Genomic DNA, 22,779 nt, shown 5'->3' on the forward strand with positions numbered 1-22,779 from the left:
AACCAATAGGCATTGGCACCTATAGGGGGGCCTAAGCAGAGTGTGGAAAGTGCATGAGGACCTACAGCTCCTTCCTTTTAATGGCAAATGATAGGGTACAAAATGTAATGATGTGAGAGAAGATGGCCCCCAATAAACAGGGGTTGGGGGGCACAAAAGGGGGGAAGGTGAAGCATGCTGTAAGGCCTCAACCGACGACACAGGCGGCGCCAAAGGGGGCAACGGTCTCAAAAGAGTGCTCCCCGGGACCCAGGAGCAGTCACAAGGGAGAAGCCAGAAGGTAAAGAACACTCCCTGGAGAAGCAGTCCCAAGATCATACCCTGGATGGAGATCCTTCAACGATAGTGCAGTCATCTTGTGCAACTCCTGGGCAGACTTTCCGCCAAGCAATGCAGCACAAGAGTCAATGTCGGAACTTTCAGCACAAAGCGCTCTTCCACGCTTGGAAATCAAACGCAATAAAACCGAGCACGCTTTCCAGCCACAAAAGCAGGTAATCCTGCTATCTCCTACTATAGTGGTAAAGGAAAGGACAGAAGCATATTCCCTGATGACTTCCAAGCTAAGAAACATTGCACAGAAGGAAGCCAAAAAGGAAGCTGGGATAATCTGCCATTACAAATAACAACCCAATGGAGGAACAAGCCCAGCCATCCTGGGGCGGCCTCTTTTACACAGGAGGAATTAGAGGAGGTCTTCAACAAAGATGAGGAGCTGCGCTTAGGGGAAGGGGCTGCCCAACACACACCCATAAAAATTAACCAGTCCAATAGAAACATGCTGTATGCATCTGAAACAATGCAAAATCATTGGCTTATTGACTTGAAAGACGCCCTGCTCCTGACAGGAAGGGACTCTTTAAACAAAACGTTAACAGTCATAACAAATGCTACAATTTACAATACAGACAAACTGGGCATTCAAATACAAATCTTGCAAAGCTTGGCAACCACTACCATGGCAATTGACAATAAGTCGAACAGACTAAATTCACTAAACAAAAAAGCACAAGTGCATGTGGAGGCCAACAAGGAGACAAATACCCATACCCATCTTTGCCACTACAGCCCAATCCTGGACAAACTACAAGAATTGCCATCAATTATGTGGACAATAGTGGTAAACTTAAAATGGGAAGCCGAGCAGTGGAGAAATGGCAGGCAGCAGCCACAGGGACTACAAAGCCCTGAAACAACAAACAGCCCACAAAAAGGAGTGTTAAATGTTGCAACACAGGCTGAAATAAGCCAAGAACGGACGTTAGGAATAATAGCAGAAAGCCCCAAAAAAGTGCACAATCAAGGAGAAGGACCTTTCATCCCTGTTTTGTCCACGAAAAATGAGAAACGTCTAAGGAAAATGCACAACAAATCATTTATAGGTCAGGGAAACAAAGCCCTACACTTGCACAAAAATGTGAGTGGCAGCCCACTCAGAGGGAAAACAAAAAAGGAGTTAAAGTGGAAATAATAGAATGCACACCTCCTGCTCAACTGACAGACACCAATGTTCATTCAAGAATCAGACAGCCACTGATGCCACAAAGTGGTAACAATCCTCAATTGCAGCAGAAAGAGGAAGAAGAGGAAGGAACTGTTTTAATAGGGAGTATGAATCTGGGAGTCCTCGGTAAAACAGCGGCAACAATCAAGCTTGAATAACTACAAACAAACTTCCCAAGGTCAAACACCCACCCGCAATTGGCACCCCCAGAAACAATCATACACATCTCAACTCCCGGGACCCAAAACGGTGCAGGAGGGGAATTAGGATCCATCTCCTCACATTGGGAACACCCCAAATTAACTAGAAAGGTGGAGTCCCATGAGAACCATGTCCAACCAGATAGATACAAGACCTCCATCCGGGCAACCTGTCTTGGGGTTGCCCTTGAGGAAACAAGTGAACAATCAAGCCATCATACCTCCATGGGATTCTCATCCTGGGTCCCAAGACCACAGGGGTCCATTGCAAAGACTGACGCTCACCAGATTAGTACACATCCCACGTATCAAACACCCACTGCCGTAGAGCAAAGGATAAGTAAAGATGCCGCAATTACATCAGCTCTGCATTCCACAAAAGACCATACGACAGCACACTATCATCCGCTGCACTCAAAGGATAGGGGCACTCACACCCTAATTTTTCATCCAACATATAAATCTCAGGGCCCCTGGAATATCATAAATAGAGGCAACCTCATGAGAATCTGCAACGCTATCCAAGGGCTGGAACGATTAAACAGTAAAGATCTTGAATATGTAGCCTTTTCAGCACCTAGAAAGGGAGACTCAAACAAGTGCACGGAAGTTTGTTTTAGCAGCGTGGATTTAGTGCAGTTGCTGTTGTCAAAATCAGAAGTATCTGACCATTGGGGTATAAAGCTTAAGGAAGTGAACAAAGTAAAGTATCCAACATTCCTCATCCGTGAAGGAGCTAATGGAAAAAGCGATGGAACACTGACAGAAAACCTCTGGGCAGCCAATAAGAGATCAATCCTACAGCACGCCAAGAGGGCATCCTCCGCCTTCATCACGGGGTCAACAGAATACATAATCTCCATCACACAGGAACAACTAGTGACACACCCTTGCAAAGAGGCAGACCTGCAAAAAGAAGAAGCCAGTTGGAACAAATTCTCCCCTCGATCCTGACGCATCCTTGCACCTCAAGGATGAAGCTGCAATCCAGCAATGCCAAAAAATCTCAGACTCTCAAACTCTGCCCAAATGTACATTGGGCAATACAAACGTAATATCCTGGAACATAGCGGGGCAAGCAAAATCGCTCACAACCCAAACTTGGAATTGTTTTTGAGAGAGTTTGATATCATCTGTCTACAAGAAACTTGGAGAGGTTGCAAATCCGTTAGCAGGGTTCCAAGAATTCTTTAGCCCAGTTGTAAAGCCAAACTCCAAAGGGCGCCCTAATGGAGGTATATTGACTTACATAACCACAAGTAAATCTTTAAAGGGAAGGAGCATTGTTGAGCTACATGTTAGCCATCATCATTGAAAATTGGCTACTGGAACGGACATCAATATCGGTCATAATATTAAGCATTTACATCAATCCCAAAGCGGCTCACAAACAGCATCTATTAGACACAGCGGAAAATGAATTGTTATCTCTAAGAGCCTCATTTGGGAACCCCTACTGGCTCATCACAGGCTATTTCAACCTAAACATGGCCAGCCATGGGGGAAAAAAGTGCAAGAGAAGGAGCCTTGGATCAGTGCCAGGGCATCTCCCAGCAAGTATCACATTTTAGGGACATGGATAAATGTGATGATCCTCTGGTGAGAGCCTTAGAGACATTAGGACTGAGGGTTATGAATGGTCGATTCCCCACAGACTGCCCAATAAACCCTACGCACAAATCAAAAAAATCTACAAGCACCCTAGATTACACATTTGCTTCTATGGCAATCTTCAAGTCAAGTACTTTCATGATTTTAGCATAAAGGTCAGATGCAAAAGTGACCATCACCTGCAAGATATGAAAATCATGAATAACAACCATTACATGGCACAGGTACATAATATAGGGATCCAGGATGCCATCTACATCGTATAAGATGGTTGAATATGTGCATGGGGGAATATGAGACTTGGAAAACCAGCTTATTACCCAATCTAGGGACCCAGGTGGGCACAATCATCAAATGGGAAGCAATGTTAAGTCCACTAAGGAACCAGCTAGCTCCCATCCAATGGTCCAGGGTGGGTCCACCATGGAATCAAAATCAATGGTTCACACAACCCCTAAAGCAACAAAGGCAACAGCTCAATAAATGAGCAAGATTCCTAAAGAAACAACACAAGGACACCGGCCAACTTGGCGCCTTCCATGAACTAAGAAAGAAATACAAGAAGGCAGTCTGGGAATCAAAGCAGGCACACCTAGACCAGGAATGGATCAAATTCGTTGAGGTGTGCAAACAAAAGAACAGCTGTCTCCTGTGGTCCATTGTCAATCAACTGGAGCATGGGGCTGCAGGGACCCTAAGCAACACTGTGCCAGAGGTGAAGTGGATCGAGTATATATCCAAACTATTCAGTATATATCCAAACTATTCAATTCTATCTTAAACTACGAGCCAAATCCCTTATCCTTTGAAGTACAAAAGATCAAAGGACAGCTCTGACACTGCAGAACTAATGGGGCCCCCTGTCCAAACGGCCTCCCAGTGGAGGTCTTAAAACATGATCCTTATTTTTCGGTCTAACTAGCTCAGTAATATATTCACTGCCTGCATCACAGAAAACAAAATTCCTGATTCCTAGAAAGTGGCATTTTTCCATCCAATCTACAAGAAGGACAACTATGGGAACCCAGATAGCTATTGTTTGATTGCTCTGCTCGACACTGATGCAAACATATTCCTGGGTTGCCTGTTAGACCACACTGAATCTAATTCCTCTGAACCAAACCGGCTTCTGCCCCTCATTGAGCACTTCTAACAACGTGACAAAACTAGCCATGTTGGCCGAAAAATATACAAAAAGAAAATGGCTTTGTACACCTGCTTTATGGACCTATCTAAAGCTTTTGACTCTGTAGAACAGCACAGACTGTGGAAGAAGTTAGTAGATCTCAATATTCCACTGAAACTGCTAAGAGAAATACAGCTTTTATATTCTGACAACTGGGCTAGGGTAAACGTTGGCAGCAATGGCAGAGTGTCTGCTAAAATCCAGATAGAGGCATTTAGCAAGGCTGCGTACTAGCCCCGATGCTATTCAACTTATATCTGGCAAATCTGTGCACACAATTGAACACTTCCAGTTCCCATCCCCCCAAACTGGGCCATCAACTCCTAACATCACTATTATATGCACACGACATGGTCCTATTGAATCTTTCAGGCACAGGCCTCCAAAAATTGCTAAATACCCTTGATCAGTATTGCAGGATAAACCTGGAGAAAACCAGGTAGTCATCTTTGGCAAGAGTGTAATCAAGAAAAAGCAGTGGCTCTGCGGAAACCAACTTGTGGGCAGAAGTAGTAGCTACAAATGCCTGGGGGTCTGGTTGCAGGAGCGATGGTCTCACCGCTTGAACTTAAAACCTTGAAAGCCAGAATGGCATCCCAACTAGCATCTCTTCAAAATCTGTCTACAAATTTGCAAAGCCCAACCTGGTCCCCTTTCCACATGGTGATTAAGGCAACCTTTTTGCCGTTCTTGCCATGTGGTCTGGGAACTTATCCTGGCAAGTTTGGCCATTTCATGAACATTGCCCAGGGTAAAGTTTTTCCCTTTCTTTTCCACCTCCTGTATAGTTCTTCACTGGCACAAATCAGATTGGATTTGGGCTACAAGACCAAGCCTTGGTAAAGGTTGGGACTATCCTCAAATATGCCTCTCTCCTGAGACAGATGCACACGAACACACTAAAAACACTGATCTGGGAGGAAACAGGCCTGAACTTGTCAGAGGTCTCAAATTCATGGTTAGATAAAATTGTCTCTACAATTAAGTATCTAAAGGTGAAGAGCTCTGGCAAAAGACCTTACCACATAAATCATTTAGGCAACTGATAAATAAACGAATCAAGTGCATATCGTGGAGCAAGGATAAAGACAAGTTTAGGCTACGATCCCATTCATGGGTGACTATTAACACGTACTAGGCTCCTGCAGCACAGCCATACCTGGCAGAAATATTTTAAAAATCTCTAAACATAAAGGTGCTGCATGGTAGATTTGGTCTACTCCCCACATTGGATACAGTTCCAAAATGGCTCAAATCCTCAAACAACAGGAGATGTAGGCTATGTGCATACCACAGGGAAGACTTCTTACATTTTATATGGATATGCCCTGTACTGTTACCCTGGCGTAAACTGTACTTCAAAAACAATTTTATCTCCAATGGCATTAAATCTTGCAGACAAGCTATCCTATTTTGTCTCAAAGGGCTGACACCTCAACATATGGCATGTGTGGCACAATTCACTTAAACAGCAGAACACCTTTTAAAGCGTGCGCCATACAACTGTGAAAGCTGCTTGAGCTATTTAGCTTAGTAACATTGTTTGCAATATTTACAATATCAGCCTAGATGCAGAACAGGACAGCATTGAGCTGGAGGGGACAATTTCTGCTATTGCCCCTGTGATGAAATACACAACTTTATTTAAGTGGGTGACCAATACCCTATCATGGCATTAGTGTTTTTAAATCTATGAGAATTTTAAATCCCAGTAGGATGTTTTTGGTTTTTCTATTTTAGTTGACAATACTTTTATGTTTGTTACTGATTGCAATGATTTTTTAGTAACTATGCAATAAAGTATTAAACCTAAACTTACTTTTTAATTACATTTGCCATGTAATGCAGTTGTGATGCACAATGCAGTGTCAGCATATTTTATAGATTGAAGTACAGCGCAAACAGTCGCACCAAGCTGCTCTGCGCAGTGCCTACCCCTGCCCTAAAAGCCCATAGAAAGGGGAGGCGGAGACCAACCACAGTGCGCAGACCGCTGCAGTGTTTTCTTTCTGGAACCCTACCAGCTTTGATTTAGATGTGCATACACAGCTACTTGGAAGGGGGGTGGACGCACTTATGTCTTTCCACCATACGCCTTCAGTGTCAGTACAAGGATCATGAATAAATAATGCAACAGCCTGGGGATGTGTGGTTCTTACGCAGCGGAATAAACTTCCTGTGTCGTAGCTTCCAGTCATGCTCTCCAGACCAGTGGCGGCCGGCAACTTTAGGAGGGAGGGAGGGGGGCGGGCGGGAATCACACACACACTCATTCTTTCACACACAGGCACACACGCAAGCACATCCATTAACACTCATAACATTCAAACATGCACGCACGCACCAAACATTCATTTTAAAAGATCACACACACACTCATTCTTTCACACACACAGGCACGCACGCACATCCATTAACAACACTCAAAACATTTAAACATGCATGCATGCACTTTTAAAAGATCACACACACTCATTCTTTCACACACACACGCACGCACATCCATTAACAACACTCATAACATTCAAACATGCACAAACGCACCAAACATTCATTTTAAAAGATCACACACACACACTTACCTTCAGCCTCGGAGGTCCCAGGAGGGTTGGGACTGCTGTCTTCATTCATTGGCTGACCTTAGCCCCAGCCTCGTCACAGAGTGGGATGGAGTCAGTGAGACTGCTGACCCCACCCCACTCTGTAACGGAGTGTCACTGATCGACACAACCTGAAGCACCCAGGTCGAAGTCAATGGGTGATGCTTTCCTCATCACCCAGGGGAGGGCCTCGAGGCACCTTTGCTGAGCCGAGGAGGTCACGCCCATAGGAGCTGTGACCTCCTCAGCCCAGCAAACTTCAGCTCAGGCAGCCAGGAGTCTGCACAAATTGTGCATGTCTGCTCCTGGCTGCCTGACCTGAACATGAAGAGTGTCTGTCAGGCTGACCTTTGTGTAGCCTGACAGACACTCTTCACGAGGGGCAAAAAATGGGGGGGCGTGGCTGTAGGAGGCTGGACTGGCTTGTAGTGAGTACCAAGGGGTACTTACACCTTGCACCAGGCCCAGGTATTCCTTATTAGTGTAGAGGGGTGTCTAGCAGCTTAGGCTGATAGAAAAGGTAGCTTAGCAGAGCAGCTTAGGCTGAACTAGGAGACGAGTGAAGCTCCTACAGTACCACTAGTGTCATATGCACAATATCATAAGAAAACACAATACACAGATATACTAAAAATAAAGGTACTTTATTTTTATGACAATATGCCAAAAGTATCTCAGTGAGTACCCTCAGTATGAGGATAGCAAATATACACAAGATATATGTACACAATACCAAAATATGCAGTAATAGCAATAGAAAAGAGTGCAAACAATGTATAGTCACAATAGAATGCAATGGGAGCACATAGGGATAGGGGCAACACAAACCATATACTCTAGAAGTGGAATGCGAACCACGAATGGACCCCAAACCTATGTGACCTCGTAGAGGGTCGCTGGGACTGTAAGAAAACAGTGAGGGTTAGAAAAATAGCCCACCCCAAGACCCTGAAAATTGGGTGCAAAGTGCACCTCAGTTCCCCAAAGAGCACAGAAGTCGTGATAGGGGAATTCTGCCAGAAACAACAACACCAGCAATGCAACAACGATGGATTTCCTGACGAGAGTACCTGTGGAACAAGGGGACCAAGTCCAAGAGTCACAATCAAGTCGGGAGTGGGCAGATGCCCAGGAAATGCCAGCTGTGGGTGCAAAGAAACTGCCACCGGATGGTAGAAGCTGGGGATTCTGCAGGAACGACAAGGGCTAGAAACTTCCCCTTTGGAGGATAGATGTCCCACGTCGTGAAGAGTCGTGCAGAAGTGTTTTCGTGAAGAAAGACCACAAACAAGCCTTGCTAGCTGCAAGGGTCGCGGTTAGGGTTTTTGGATGCTGCTGTGGCCCAGGAGGGACCAGGATGTCGCCAATTGCGTGAGGAGACAGAGGGGGCACCCAGCAAGAGAAGGAGCCCACTCAGAAGCAAGCAGCACCCGCAGAAGTGCCGGAACAGGCACTACAAAGTGGAGTGAACCGGAGCTCACCCGAAGTCACAAAAGAGGGTCCCACGACGCTGGAGGACAACTCAGGAGGTCGTGCACTGCAGGATAGAGTGCCGGGGACCCAGGCTTGGCTGTGCACAAAGGAAATCCTGGAAGAGTGCACAGGAGCCGGAGTAGCTGCAAAACACGCGGTTCCCAGCAATGCAGTCTAGCGTGGGGAGACAAGGACTTACCTCCACCAAACTTGGACTGAAGAGTCACTGGACTGTGGGAGTCACTTGGACAGAGTTGCTGAGTTCAAGGGACCTCGCTCGTCGTGCTGAGAGGAGACCCAGAGGACCGGTGATGCAGTTCTTTGGTGCCTGCGGTTGCAGGGGGAAGATTCCGTCGACCCACGGGAGATTTCTTCGGAGCTTCTAGTGCAGAGAGGAGGCAGACTACCCCCACAGCATGCACCACCAGGAAAACAGTCGAGAAGGCGGCAGGATCAGCGTTACAAGGTCGCAGTAGTCGTCTTTGCTACTTTGTTGCAGTTTTGCAGGCTTCCAGCGCGGTCAGCAGTCGATTCCTTGGCAGAAGGTGAAGAGAGAGATGCAGAGGAACTCTGATGAGCTCTTGCATTCGTTATCTAAGGAATTCCCCAAAGCAGAGACCCTAAATAGCCAGAAAAGGAGGTTTGGCTACCTAGGAGAGAGGATAGACTAGCAACACCTGAAGGTGCCTATCAGAAGGAGTCTCTGACGTCACCTGCTGGTCCTGGCCACTCAGAGCAGTCCAGTGTGCCAGCAGCACCTCTGTTTCCAAGATGGCAGAGGTCTGGAGCACACTGGAGGAGCTCTGGGCACCTCCCAGGGGAGTTGCAGGTCAGGGGAGTGGTCACTCCCCTTTCCTTTGTCCAGTTTCGCGCCAGAGCAGGGCTGAGGGATCCCTGAACCGGTGTAGACTGGCTTATGCAGAGATGGGCACCATCTGTGCCCATCAAAGCATTTCCAGAGGCTGGGGGAGGCTACTCCTCCCCAGCCCTGACACCTTATTCCAAAGGGAGAGGGTGTAACACCCTCTCTCTGAGGAAGTCCTTTGTTCTGCCATCCTGGGCCAAGCCTGGCTGGACCCCAGGAGGGCAGAAACCTGTCTGAGGGGTTGGCAGCAGCAGCAGCTGCAGTGAAACACCGGGAAAGGCAGTTTGGCAGTACCCGGGTCTGTGCTAGAGACCCGGGGAATCATGGGATTGTCTCCCCAATACCAGGATGGCATTGGGGGTGCAATTCCATGATCTTAGACATGTTACATGGCCATATTCGGAGTTACCATTGTGAAGCTACACATAGGTAGTGACCTATGTGTAGTGCACGCGTGTAATGGTGTCCCCGCACTCACAAAGTCCGGGGAATTGGCCCTGAACGATGTGGGGGCAACTTGGCTAGTGCCAGGGTGCCCACACACTAAGTAACTTAGCACCCAACCTTTACCAGGTAAAGGTTAGACATATAGGTGACTTATAAGTTACTTAAGTGCAGTGTAAAATGGCTGTGAAATAACGTGGACGTTATTTCACTCAGGCTGCAGTGGCAGGCCCGTGTAAGAATTGTCAGAGCTCCCTATGGGTGGCAAAAGAAATGCTGCAGCACATAGGGATCTCCTGGAACCCCAATACCCTGGGTACCTCAGTACCATATACTAGGGAATTATAAGGGTGTTCCAGTATGCCAATGTAAATTGGTAAAATTGGTCACTAGCCTGTTAGTGACAATTTTGAAAGAAATGAGAGAGCATAACCACTGAGGTTCTGATTAGCAGAGCCTCAGTGAGACAGTTAGTCATAACACAGGTAACACATACAGGGCACACTTATGAGCACTGGGGCCCTGGCTGGCAGGGTCCCAGTGACACATACAACTAAAACAACATATATACAGTGAAATATGGGGGTAACATGCCAGGCAAGATGGTACTTTCCTACAGTGGCCCCTCTGCCCTGAAGGACCTGCTGCGCCTGCTCCAGATGGAATATGTGACACAAGTCTTCACTGTTGGAAATCTGCAAGGACAGCGACTCCCAGTGACAGCAATGTGTCATTGCCACACAGAGGTTCCTTTAACACATTTTAATCTTTCTTTTTATCTTCTTCTGGGATAATTCCTACTACGTTTACTCATTTAACTGTTTCATGTGATCTGAAACAATAATTGAAAAAGTTACATGGCACAGTCATATGTCAACATAAGACTATCAGAGAGAAAGGTATGTCGTTGGTTTTGCCCTGTTCATAAAGTTTTCACAGGGATACCACGATCCCTGGTTCTGATGGATACAACTACCTGTGGATTCCTCACCTAATGAATACTCCCATGGCGCCAGCATTCGACGGAAATCTTCTTCCTAGTCTCTGCACGTCGACGAGGACGTCACTCTAGCCCACGCGACGCCATCTGACGTCATACAGGCAATAAGAGGTCCTCGACGACGTGCCGACGTCAGTTCCCTTTTTTCCGTGCATTCGAAACGGTTATCTTCGAGGGAGCAACTGTTACTTTTGTGGTTACAGTGTATTTTTTGCTGCGTAGTCCTTCTCTGCAGTAATAATGTCGCAGAGAAAGTCGGGTTTCAAGCCTTGTCGAGAGTGTGGGGGCAAGATGTCAGTTACAGATCCTCACTCCGACTGCCTTTGGTGTTTGAGCTCCGACCACGACGTCCCAACTTGCGATTCATGCCAGCACATGAATCCAAAGGCCCTCAAGGAACGTGAGGCTAAGTTGTTTATGGCAAAGTCGAAGAAAGAAAAGCATCACAAGAAGTCTTCTTCGCCAAGGCATCGGCGTCATCGAGACTCCCGGCGCCGTAGAGATTCACGGCGCCATTCAAGCAAGGAGACTCGTTCCAGGTCGCCTTCGGATCGGCGCCGGAGGACTTGGGAGGTCAGTCCCACGGTCACGCCGCATCCGTCGACACCGTTGCCCTCTCCGGCGTCACCGACTTCACCTGGGCAGGCGTCGGTGATTGAGGTGATGCAGCCTCTTGTGTTGTCTCCGGCGTCGCAGACGTCGAGGCCGGCGTCGGGGTCGCCTTCTATACAGGCACCCCAGTATCCGGCTTTTCCCACCCCTGGAGCCGATAGTACCGCATTCCTAAATGCGATGTATACCATCTTCCAACAGATGGCTCCAGGGGGTGCTCCGGCTGGTCCTTTGGCCTTTTCATTGGGTGATCCTGCGCCTCTACGGCCGGGACCCTTTATGCCCTTTCTCCCTTTTGGGAACGTGGGCTCGGCGCCGGTGTCGGCGCCGGTGGCCGCTCCGGTGGCTTCAGAGGGATTGGCCCCGGAGATTTCCATCCCGTCGACGTCGGGATTTCGTCCTGTGACTCCGGTGGGTCCATCTGCTCCAAGTTCTCTTCGTCCTGCTCTTTCATCGGCGTCGAAGTTGCCTGTGGCGCCGGACACGGCGTCGGTTGCTTCTGGGGATCGGCGCCGATCTTCGACTTCGGCGGAGGCCATATCGACTCCGCGTATCGAGCAGAGGCTACATTCGAGGAGACGGGCTCTTCGTCTATTGGAAGAGCAGGAGTACCAACGAGTCCTGGAGGAAGGAGAACTGGAGGACTCTGGTGATGGGCTGCATGGTCTGGATACAGCCAGTGGGCTGGACACTTCCCCTGAGTGGGATCTTTTGTCTCCAGGGGAATATACGGAGGAGGCTGCTTCCTTTCACGCTGTAGTACGGAAGGCAGCTAACTTTCTGGACCTGCCTTTGCCGGTGGCAGAGGCGAAGCAGAATCTTCTAACGGAGGTGCTACATCCAGCCTCTGCTGCAGCGGAGCCTCTCTTGCCGTTTAATGAGGCTTTGCTTGATCCGGTGCTAGAGGTGTGGAAGAGGCCAGTATCTTCCTCAGCGGTTCATAGGGCTGTGGCCAGGAGGTATCGAGCTGCGCCATCTGACCCTGGCTTTCTTTCTAGACACCCTACACCGGAGAGCTTGGTGGTGCAAGCCTCCTGTTCATCAAAATCAGCACCTGGATCTTTCCCGACGGTGCCTAGAGACAGGGACTCGAAAAAGCTGGATGCGCAGTCCAAGAAATGTTTTTCATCCTGCAGTCTGGCGTTGAAGGCCACCAACGCAACTTGCATTCTGGGGAGATACATCCATGCTCTTATGGATGACATTTCGTCATCATTTACGGAGCTTCCCCAGGGTCTTTTGGATGTTGTTTCGGACGCCCAGGCTGCCGCGACCCAGATTATTCAGTCTGGGCTGGACACGACCGACTCGGTGGCTAGGGCAATGGGCACGGCTGTGGTGGCAAGGAGACAGGCCTGGCTCCGTAATTCGGGGTTTTCTGCGGATGTGCAGTCAACCCTATTGGACCTCCCGTTTGATGGGGACAAACTGTTTGGGGCCAAGGCAGATTCGGCCTTGGAGCGATTTAAGGAGAGCAGGGCCACAGCCAAATCGTTAGGGCTCCAAGCTCCTTCTTCCTCTGCCTCTTCCAGATTTTTCAGGAGGTTTCGTGGATTTGGGCGTGGCTCTTCCTCCTCTTCCTTTCGGGGGAGATTCCAGCAACCTGCCTCTTCCCATCCCTATAGATCTTTTAGAGGGAGAGGTAGGGCCCGCACCAGAGGAGCCTCTCAGCAGCACTCTGCCTCTTCCTCGTCCTCTGGAGGGGTGCAGCAGGGAAAGCAGCCTTAGGCTTCCACCATTTCCCACTCACTCCTCTCCTGTAGGGGGAAGATTACGGCATTTTCTCTGCAAGTGGAAGACTATTACAACGGACACTTGGGTTCTCAGTATTGTGGGAAAAGGCTACACCCTTCCCTTTCGGGAGTTCCCTCCCCCCATCCCGCCTCGCCCATCTTATTGTTCAGAAGAACACCTCTTGTTGCTAGAACAGGAGGTACAAATCCTCCTTTCAAAGGGCGCAGTGGAGTTGGTCCCAGAGCAGGAAAGGGGTCGAGGTTGTTACTCAAGGTATTTCCTGATTCCCAAGAAGGATGGTCAGTTGAGACCAATCCTGGATCTGAGGATCTTGAATTGGTTCCTCAAACAGGAAAAGTTCAAGATGCTGACCCTAGCTCAGGTGCTTTTGGCGTTGAACAAGGAAGATTGGATGGTGTCTGTCGACTTGCAGGATGCTTACTTTCATATCCCGATACTCAAGTCACACAGGAAGTATCTCCGGTTTGTGGTAGGATCGCAGCACTATCAGTTTGCGGTCCTTCCGTTTGGTCTTACTTCAGCACCTCGAGTCTTCACGAAGGTGATGTCGGTGGTTGCGGCAGAGCTCAGAAGGAAGGGGATAGCAGTATTCCCTTACTTGGACGACTGGTTGATCAAAGCCAAGTCTCCGGAGCTTGTGTTGCATCATCTGCAGTCAACGACTCAGTTGTTGTTCGACCTGGGCTTTTCGGTGAACGAGCCCAAATCTCACCTGGAGCCCTCTCAGCGCCTCCTGTTCATAGGGGCAGTACTGGATACAACATTGAGTCGAGCCTTTCCTCCGCCTCAGCGGATTCAAGATATTCAGGAATTGGTTCCAATGTTTCGAAGTGGAGCGGTAGTTCCAGTCCTCAAGGTCCTTCGTCTGCTCGGTCTGTTTGCCTCCTGCATTCTGTTGGTCACGCATGCTCGCTGGCACATGAGGGCTCTTCAGTGGTGCCTCCGGAGGCAGTGGTCTCAACACAAAGGAGATCTAGAAGGTGCTGTCAAGATCTCCAGAGATGCTGCTGTGGACTTGAAGTGGTGGATTGCGAGCAACAATCTTTCACAAGGAAAGCAGTTCGCGCAGTCGCCACCAGTGGCCACGGTCATAACGGATGCTTCCACTCTAGGGTGGGGAGCTCATCTGGGGGATCTGGAGATCAAAGGCCTTTGGTCTCCAGAGGAACAGATGTTTCATATCAATCTGTTAGAGTTACGGGCTGTACGTCTGGCTCTCAAGGCCTTCCTCCCTTCCCTTCGTGGTCAGTCGGTACAGGTCCTGACGGACAATACTACCACGATGTGGTACATAAACAAACAGGGAGGAGTAGGGTCGTACCTTCTCTGCAGAGAAGCTCTTCGACTATGGTCCTGGGCAAAGGACCATCAGATTTGCTTGGTAGCAAATCATCTGGCCGGGGTCTTGAATGTACGTGCGGACGGTCTCAGTCGCCAATTCTCGGCAGACCACGAGTGGCGTCTCCATCCAGATCAAGCCCGTTTGATCTTCCAAAGGTGGGGGTTTCCTCGGGTAGATCTGTTTGCCACTCTGAAGAACGCGCATTGTCCGTTATTCTGCAGCCTCCAGTATCCGATGCAGGGAGCGTTGGGGGACACGTTTCAAATAACCTGGTGCGGCCAGTTGCTTTACGCGTTTCCTCCCATACCCTTGATTCCTCGAGTATTGAGGAAGATTCGCCAAGACCGGGCGCTAGTCATCTTAATAGCTCCGGATTGGCCAAGGAGGGTGTGGTACTCTGACCTTCTCCAACTCTCAATGTGCCCTCCGCTCCGTCTCCCTTTCAGGGCAGACCTCCTCTTGCAGTCGCAGGGGCAGGTTTTACACCCCAACCTCCAGAGTCTGCACCTACATGCCTGGAGATTGAACGGGGCAACCTGAGTTCCTTCTCTCTTCCGCCTGATGTAGTGGATGTTATATTAGCGGCCAGGCGACACTCCACTAAATCTATCTACGCTAATAGGTGGTCTAAATTTGTTGCGTGGTGTGGAGAGAGGCAGATTGATCCCTTACATGCTCATCTATCGGACGTTTTGTCTTTTGCTCTGTCTCTAGCGCAGAAAGGTTGTGCAGTGGCTACCATTAAGGGTTATTTGTCGGCCTTGTCAGCCTTCATTTGTCTTCCAGACCAACCATCGTTATTTAAATCCCCTATTGTTATCAGATTCTTGAAAGGTCTTCTAAATAAATATCCTCCAAAACCATTTGTTATGCCGCAATGGGATTTGTCCTTGGTCCTGACTTTCCTTATATGGTCCCCTTTCGAGCCTATGCATTCTTGCCCCTTAAGGTATTTGGTTATAAAAACAGTTTTTCTGGTAGCTATAACATCTGCAAGGAGGGTGAGTGAGTTGCAGGCCTTATCGGTAAAGCCCCCTTATACAACTTTTTATGGGGATAAGGTGGTGTTGAGGACCAAGGCTGCTTTCCTCCCGAACGTTGTTTCACCCTTCCATTTGGCTCAGACAATTACTTTGTCCACGTTCTATCCTCCGCCTCATCCTTCTAAAGAGGAAGAAAGACTGCACCGTCTGGACCCAAAGAGGGCGTTGAGCTTCTTTATTGATAGAACAAAGGATTTCAGGCTGGAGGATCAGCTGTTCATCGGGTACGTGGGCAAGAGGAGAGGAAAGGCAGTCCACAAGAGAACACTCTCCAGGTGGGTGGTTCTTTGCATTAAAATCTGTTACTCTTTGGCAAAGAAGGATCCTCCTGAGGGCATTAGAGCTCATTCCACCAGAGCTAAGTCGGCCACTTCGGCCTTGGCCAGAGGTGTTCCTGTGGTCGACATCTGCAAGGCCGCAACTTGGTCGTCCCTTCACACTTTTGCGAAACATTACTGTTTGGACTCTGAGGTCAGAAGGGACGGCCATTTTGCACGGTCAGTGCTGCAGGATTTCTTGGTTTGACCATTTAGGCACCCGCCACCGGGCGTGGTACTGCTTTGGGACTCTATTCATTAGGTGAGGAATCCACAGGTAGTTGTATCCATCAGAAGAACGAGTTACTTACCTTCGGTAACGACTTTTCTGGTGGATACATTAGCTACCTGTGGATTCCTCACGGTCCCACCCGCCTCCCCGTTGCCTTTCTGGTCTTACCAAGTAATCCTTGAGTGCGCTCCTCTTGGTCTTCAAGGTTGCAATAGATGTTGTATATATGGATACTTGTGTATATTTATCTGTATATATGTATATATATATGTATATATCTTTGTGTACATACATGATTTGCATATATTTGTTCGTTATATTAAATTTACAGCTATTTATTGCAATATTGTGTATTTTACAAGGTTATGGGATGTTGCCTTGCTCTTTCATTGCATTGGGTTGTTGTTCTCATGCACGTAAAAAATGTTGGTACTGACGTTGGCACGTCATCGAGGACCTCTTATTGCCTGTATGACGTCAGACGGCGTCGCGTGGGCTAGAGTGACGTCCTCGTCGACGTGCAGAGACTAGGAAGAAGATTTCCGTCGAATGCTGGCGCCATGGGAGTATTCATTAGGTGAGGAATCCACAGGTAGCTAATGTATCCACCAGAAAAGTCGTTACCGAAGGTAAGTAACTCGTTCTTCTCTTTCTTTTCACGATGGTCACGGCTGTTTGATAGCACTCTTCTTTTGTTTGTAGTGGACAAAAACACCGCCTCTTGATGTTTCAACAGTCATGCAAGCTTACATATTATATGTCATATGTTAACTAGCACCTCACTATAAACTATAATCCTGTGGGAAGTTTATGCAATCCAGACTCTGGTATTTTCAGTGATACAAAACAAACAAAAAAAACAGCGGGTACAGGACATTGTGTGTCAGAACTGAAGCGCCAGTCTTAACAGCTTTCATAATAAATTTTTCTTTTGTCGTTTACAAATACTGTGTGCGCGGCAGGGCGTTCTCCACCCTGTCGGAAGTGGTGTCTTCTCTTTCGATAACAGGATGAAGGGGCTGTTTCCCATGCAAAGTGGCACTGACTCGCCATTCCCAACATGCCTAAGGATGAGTGTTTTTAGGTCACGCGTAAGCGTACGACCTCTGGTATAATTTTAAGTATACTTCTTCTGTGGGCTTCCAGCTATTTCATTTGTTAGTTTCAGTGTCATTTAAAAATCATTGCTTGCTAGTGGTCAGTTAAGCCCCTCCTTCTTCTGTGTGGGAGCAGGGACCAACTACTGTATAATTACGCTTTGATCTGTTTATCTAGTCTGTAGGGGACTTTTTTTTAACTTTGTTTCCTGCTCCTGCCCAGGAAAGCTTCCCTTTTCATTTTCAGAGCATTCTTGCTCTCAGCGTAGCTGTAAAAAAGGCAATACATCACGCTGTTATCTTGGTCACATTTGGTCTTTGTGGGCTCTCTGCACCCTCTCTCGGCTACCTGGCTCCTGCCCTTCCTTGGCTTGGATTTTCTTAAGCAACTCTACCAGAGTTCCGCAATCCTTAGAGACAATGCCCACTTCTGCCCATACTGTGATCCCACTCACAGCTCCATCAGTGCACCTCAGTTCACACACTCCAAGCCCTCAGCTGTGCCACTGCCAGGAACCCCACACCCGCTGTCTGCCAGAGCACCTTAGTTCTTCCAGTCAGTACTCTCTGCTGCTCCAGTACTGGGACCTCGGACACAGCTCCATCAGTGCACCTTAGTTCACACACCAAGCCCTCAGCCTTGCCAGTGGCAGGAACCCCACAAACGCTGTCTGCTAGAGCACCTCAGTTCTTCCAGTCAGTACTCTCTGCTACTCCAGTACTGGGATCTTGGGCACAGCTCCACCAGTGCACCTCAGTTCACACACTCCAATCCCTCAGCTGTGCTAGGAACCCCACACACACTGTTTGGCAGAGCGCCTCAGATCTTGCAATCAGTACTCTCTGCTGCTCCAGTACTGGGATCTTAGATGCAGCTCCGTCAGTGCACCTTAGTTCACACACTCCAAGCCCTCAGCCATGCTAGTGCCAGGAACCCCACACACGCTGTCTGCCAGAGAGCCTCAGTTCTTGCAGCCAGTACACTCTGCTGATCCAGTCCTTGGAGCTTGGGCGCAGCTCCATCAGTGCACCTCAGTTCGCACACTCCAAGCCACTCAGCTGTGTCAGGAACCCCACACATGCCAAAAAACCACACATGCTGTCTGCCAGAGCACCTCAGTTCTTACAGTCAGTACACACTGCTGCACCAGTACTCAGAACTCGGGTGCAGCTCCATCAGGCCACTTCAGTTCACACACTCCAAGCCCCTCAGCCATACCCGTGCCAGAACCCCACACATGCTGTTTGGCAGTGTACCTCAGTTCTTACAGTCAGTACACACTGCTGTTGCAGTACTGGGACCTGGGCGCAGCTCCATCAGTGCACCTCAGTTCACACACTCCAAACCCCTCAGCTGTGCCAGAACTCCACACACACTGTCTGCCAGAGCACCACAGTTCTTACAGTCAGTACACTCTGCTGTTCTAGCACTGGGACCTTGGGCGCAACTCCATCACTGCACCTCTGTTTACACACTCCAGGACCCTCAGCCGTGCCAGAACCCCACACACGCTGTCTGCCAGAGCCTCTCAGTTCTTACAGTCACTACACTCGGCTGTTCCAGTACTGGGACCTCGGGCGCAGCTCCATCAGTGCAGCTCAGTTCTACCCCAGCAAGGTCACTTCCTTTCCTATACTAGGAACCCACTCACTTACAGTTCCATTACAACAGCTCAGTTCTAAGATTCAGTCCCACAGCCAATTCAATACTGGACCCAAAACAGCAAAACAAAGCTCAGCCAGTGCACCTCAAGCCTAACAGCCAACGCTACTGTTGATGGGAACCACCACAGCTCTGCCAGAATGCATCAATTCTAACATTCAGTGCACATTTATTCTCAGTACTAAGGCTCACACACACACCCTTCAGGAATTCTCGCTTCTGTGGTTCAGAGGCAAAGCGACTCCCATGCTGAGCCTCACTCGCAGCTTCACCAGGGCACCTTCAATCTAACACTCAGCAACACTGGCACTCCAATACTAGGTTCCACACATAGTTGCGTTAACATACCTCACTTCTGACCTTGTGTGCCCATTACTATACCAGTAGAGCAGCTCACATGCAACTCTGTCAGTGTACCTGAACCCTAACCTGCAGCGCCCCATTATTCCAATACCAGGAATTACACAGTGCTCCTGCTGCCTTTCTGTTATTCCAGCACTGGGCTGACACACAGCTCTGTCTATACCCCAATCCTGATCTGAAGCACCCCAATATTGCTGTATTGGTGTTCATATACAACTATTTTAATGCACTTCCAGCTGTTCTGTGTTGCCCCCTGCTGTTCCACACTCTGACTTCTGTTTGAGGACATGGGAGAGCCAATTAAATCTATTTGTAGCTGCCATCTTTATTGGAGGGTCTGTTTCACCTATCTCGCTGTGTTCTTTCCTTTACTCTGTTTACGCTCAATGTTTTCTTTCTCCCCCACTTTTCTCTTTCCAGCTCTTAAAATCCATGTTCACAGTTTCACTCTTTCTTCAGCTTTTTATTTCTACTCCTCTCCCTTTTTTATTTCCCTCTTCCTCTTGCTACCTCCTCTTTCAAACTTGCAAAAACTTTCCTCTCTTTTTTTTCATCTTTCGTTCGCTAGCTTCCTTCCCTTTTTTCTTTTGTCTCACATATTTGCTCTAGTTCTTCTTAGTTGTGTTTTCATTGTCTTGTTCTTTCTTTCCCTTCTTTATTTCTTTGCAACCCATTCTCTTTCTTCCTTTTGTCTGTTGTATTCCTTTTGCTTCTTTTTTTATGCCCCATCTGCTTTCTCTCCTGAGGCCTAGTTATCAATGGAGCAACAAATACAGTGGCATTGGGGCCCAGAGACCTACGGACCTCACTTAACTCTAATTATTGCTGTATTTTACTACCAAAATTCCAGTCAACCATGTTCCTTTCTCACTCCAGGACCCCTGACACCGTTACTACGCCACTTGTCCTCTCCATCTTTACTCCCGACTCCCTCTTTCCTTTCACCCTCCAACCAGCCCCAAATTATATTTTTGCTGTGGTGTTTTAAGCATAACATTCCAATACCAAAAGTGTATTTCTGATAAAGGTTTTTATGATAATTGTATATGTTTTAAGATAGAGGAAGAAGGTAAATGGAAGTGCTTCAGTTAAATGCTGGGCCATTGGAATTATATGGCAGGAAAAGACGAAATTATGAGGCAGGGTTGACCAATTTATGTGGCAAGAAAAGTCCAATCAGGCATTTACAACGCTAATAGCTCTGACTCTTGCTAATGAGAGACCTATTGCATTGCAAATGCTTGTTCAGTACTTGTTTTCGTAAATTGATTGGTCTGTTATAGCGTTGGGAAAGCTGGCGCAAGCTAACGATTAAGGACCAAATTAACCGGGACGGTTGACCAATTTATGTGGCAAGAAAAGTCCTATTAGGCATTTACAACGCCAATAGCGCTGACTCTCGCTAATGCGAGACCTATTGCATTGCAAATGCTTGTTAATTATTCCTAGTCCGCCATCCAAGCTTTAAACCTGGCCTCAAACTAGACAACCAAACAGAAGCGAAAGAACACCATACCCCAACACATTTGGGCTGTGCTAACAGAAAGAGAAGACGGACACGCGCCTAGATGTCTGTGACCGAGAATGCGCTATAGAGGAGTGTCTTTGCTCTACACATGAGCAATCCTTCCTGCTGATATTCAGACGCAGTTAGGAGTAATCATAGCTTGGAGTTAGAGAAGCTACGTTGCTGTGCGGTGTATAAATACTTAGAAGCTTAGTGTACTTAGAGCTCATTGATATATGTATCTGAACTGCTCTTTAGGAAGGAGCTGTGTGTTGCTGGAGTGTTCCTTTTCATCGTTTGCAACTTTTAAACTCAGACGCCACTCTTTGATCTGTGAAATAAGAAAAAAACAAAATCGGAGAGAAATGTCCTGGCAGGACTCCGATAAGGTGAGATAAGGTAGAAGTGCATTTTTTATTATACCACTCAATTTACCCTAATGTTGAGGTAATCAGCTCTCTTTGAATGATCTTTTCTCTCCCAAAAGGCAGCGAATCCTCCATAAATGTAGTAATTTGCCCTTCAAACTTTCTTTGCGCTGCATAAATTCTACACATATGTTGCCACAATTGCGATATTCTTCCGAGTCATCATATGTGTGTGGTAATTGTATAATGCAAACCTAGCCGGAAGGAAGTGGAGCGTCTTCTAGGATCAAAGGCAGAGGTAGAGCCCGCGTGTGATTTGTGGGCTAGCTGGGATCTGAGAGCAGAGGTGGACTGTTACGGCGTTGCGCTGCAGTATTTTTAGAGGAGCAGGGTTGGGGCAGTACTGATGGATGGATACATGGATAGCTTTCCAAATCTCAGGTGCATAGATGGAGAAGGAATGTTACTTGTTTTTCCATTTTTTTGCACTTCTTTGTTGCCAGTCTGATGGTGTTCCGGCTATGAGTGTACCAATAGCCACCAGAAAGGGTGAGCTTGTCAGTCTAATAGGCAAGAGTTTCAGCTGCTATGGCTTTGTAGGTGATGCTGCTGGTTTTGCAGATCAGGGCCGGCTTTAGGACTTATGATGCCCTTTTCGACAGTTTATTGTGGCACCCCCACCCCATGACCTCCTCCTCGGTTTCACTCACTACCACCCTGCAAATGTACCCCTCATCTCTCAATCGCTCCCCTTTCACATACATTCATGTATTTTAAAGCACTTGTAAAGGCTGGCTTTACTAATCCACTCAGCTAGCCACATAAAAGATAGGGGCATATTTAAAAGCCCCTAACGCCACATTAGCGTAATTTTTATTATGCTAATGTGGCGTTAGAAGGCCAAAAACGCCATGCCAGATTTACAAAGTGGTGCAGTGCATGCATTGCGCTGCTTTGTATCCCTATGTGCTACATTATGCCTGTGCCAGGCATAATGTATGCAAAGGTGGGATTCCCCTCTTAGGGAGGGCCAAAAAAATGGCGCAAAGAAATCTGACAGATTTGTTTTCGCCATTTTTCCTGGCACTTTTAACACCTGCTCAGAGCAGGCATTAAAAGGAGGAGTCTGTTGGTTACAATGGGCCTCTGGGTGCTTTGCAGGATTAGCATCCACATTTTTTATGCTAATCCTACAAAGCTCCGGACTAGCGTAAAAACTTCTGACACTAGTCCACTAGTACTGCCATGTTGCGCTTATTTTAAATACAGCGCACACATGGTGGCGTTAGGGGAGCGCTAAGGGGCGCAAGAAAAGTGGTGCAGCACTGTGTACAATGCCACTTTTTTCAAATATGCCCCATAGGGGTGTATTTAAGAGCCCCTAGTGCCATTCTATTGCCACATTATTGTATTTATTTTAAGCTAAGGTGGTGTTAGAAGGCCAAAAACGCTGCGCCATACTTACAAAGTGGCAAAATGCATGCATTGTACCACTTTGTAATCTTTTGTGCTACATTATGCCTGCGCCAGGCATAATGTATGCAAAGGGGGCGTAACCCTGTTAGGGATGCCCAAAAAATGGCACAAAGAAATCTGA

The 22,779-nt window shown here is 47.8% G+C and overlaps 1 protein-coding gene across 4 annotated transcripts in view; it reads left to right on the forward strand.

Moving 5' to 3' along the window:
* LOC138298826 (zinc finger protein OZF-like) overlaps window positions 1-22,779 on the forward strand; it is a 206,471-nt gene that overhangs the window by 63,522 nt on the left and 120,170 nt on the right. Inside the window, exon 1 of one of the 4 annotated variants that reach the window (XM_069236906.1) lies at window positions 20,931-21,203. The exons of 1 other annotated variant lie outside the window; for it this stretch is intronic. In XM_069236906.1, coding sequence (XP_069093007.1) covers window positions 21,051-21,203 — 153 coding nt within the window. In that variant the 5' untranslated portion in view covers window positions 20,931-21,050. Of the gene's footprint in view, window positions 1-20,930; window positions 21,214-22,779 lie in introns of those variants that run through there. 2 more of the 4 variants (XM_069236908.1, XM_069236905.1) reach the window with 2 other exon arrangements.

The sequence above is a fragment of the Pleurodeles waltl genome, chromosome 1_2 (genome assembly GCF_031143425.1).
Source record: "Pleurodeles waltl isolate 20211129_DDA chromosome 1_2, aPleWal1.hap1.20221129, whole genome shotgun sequence".
NCBI classification, from domain to species: domain Eukaryota; kingdom Metazoa; phylum Chordata; class Amphibia; order Caudata; family Salamandridae; genus Pleurodeles; species Pleurodeles waltl.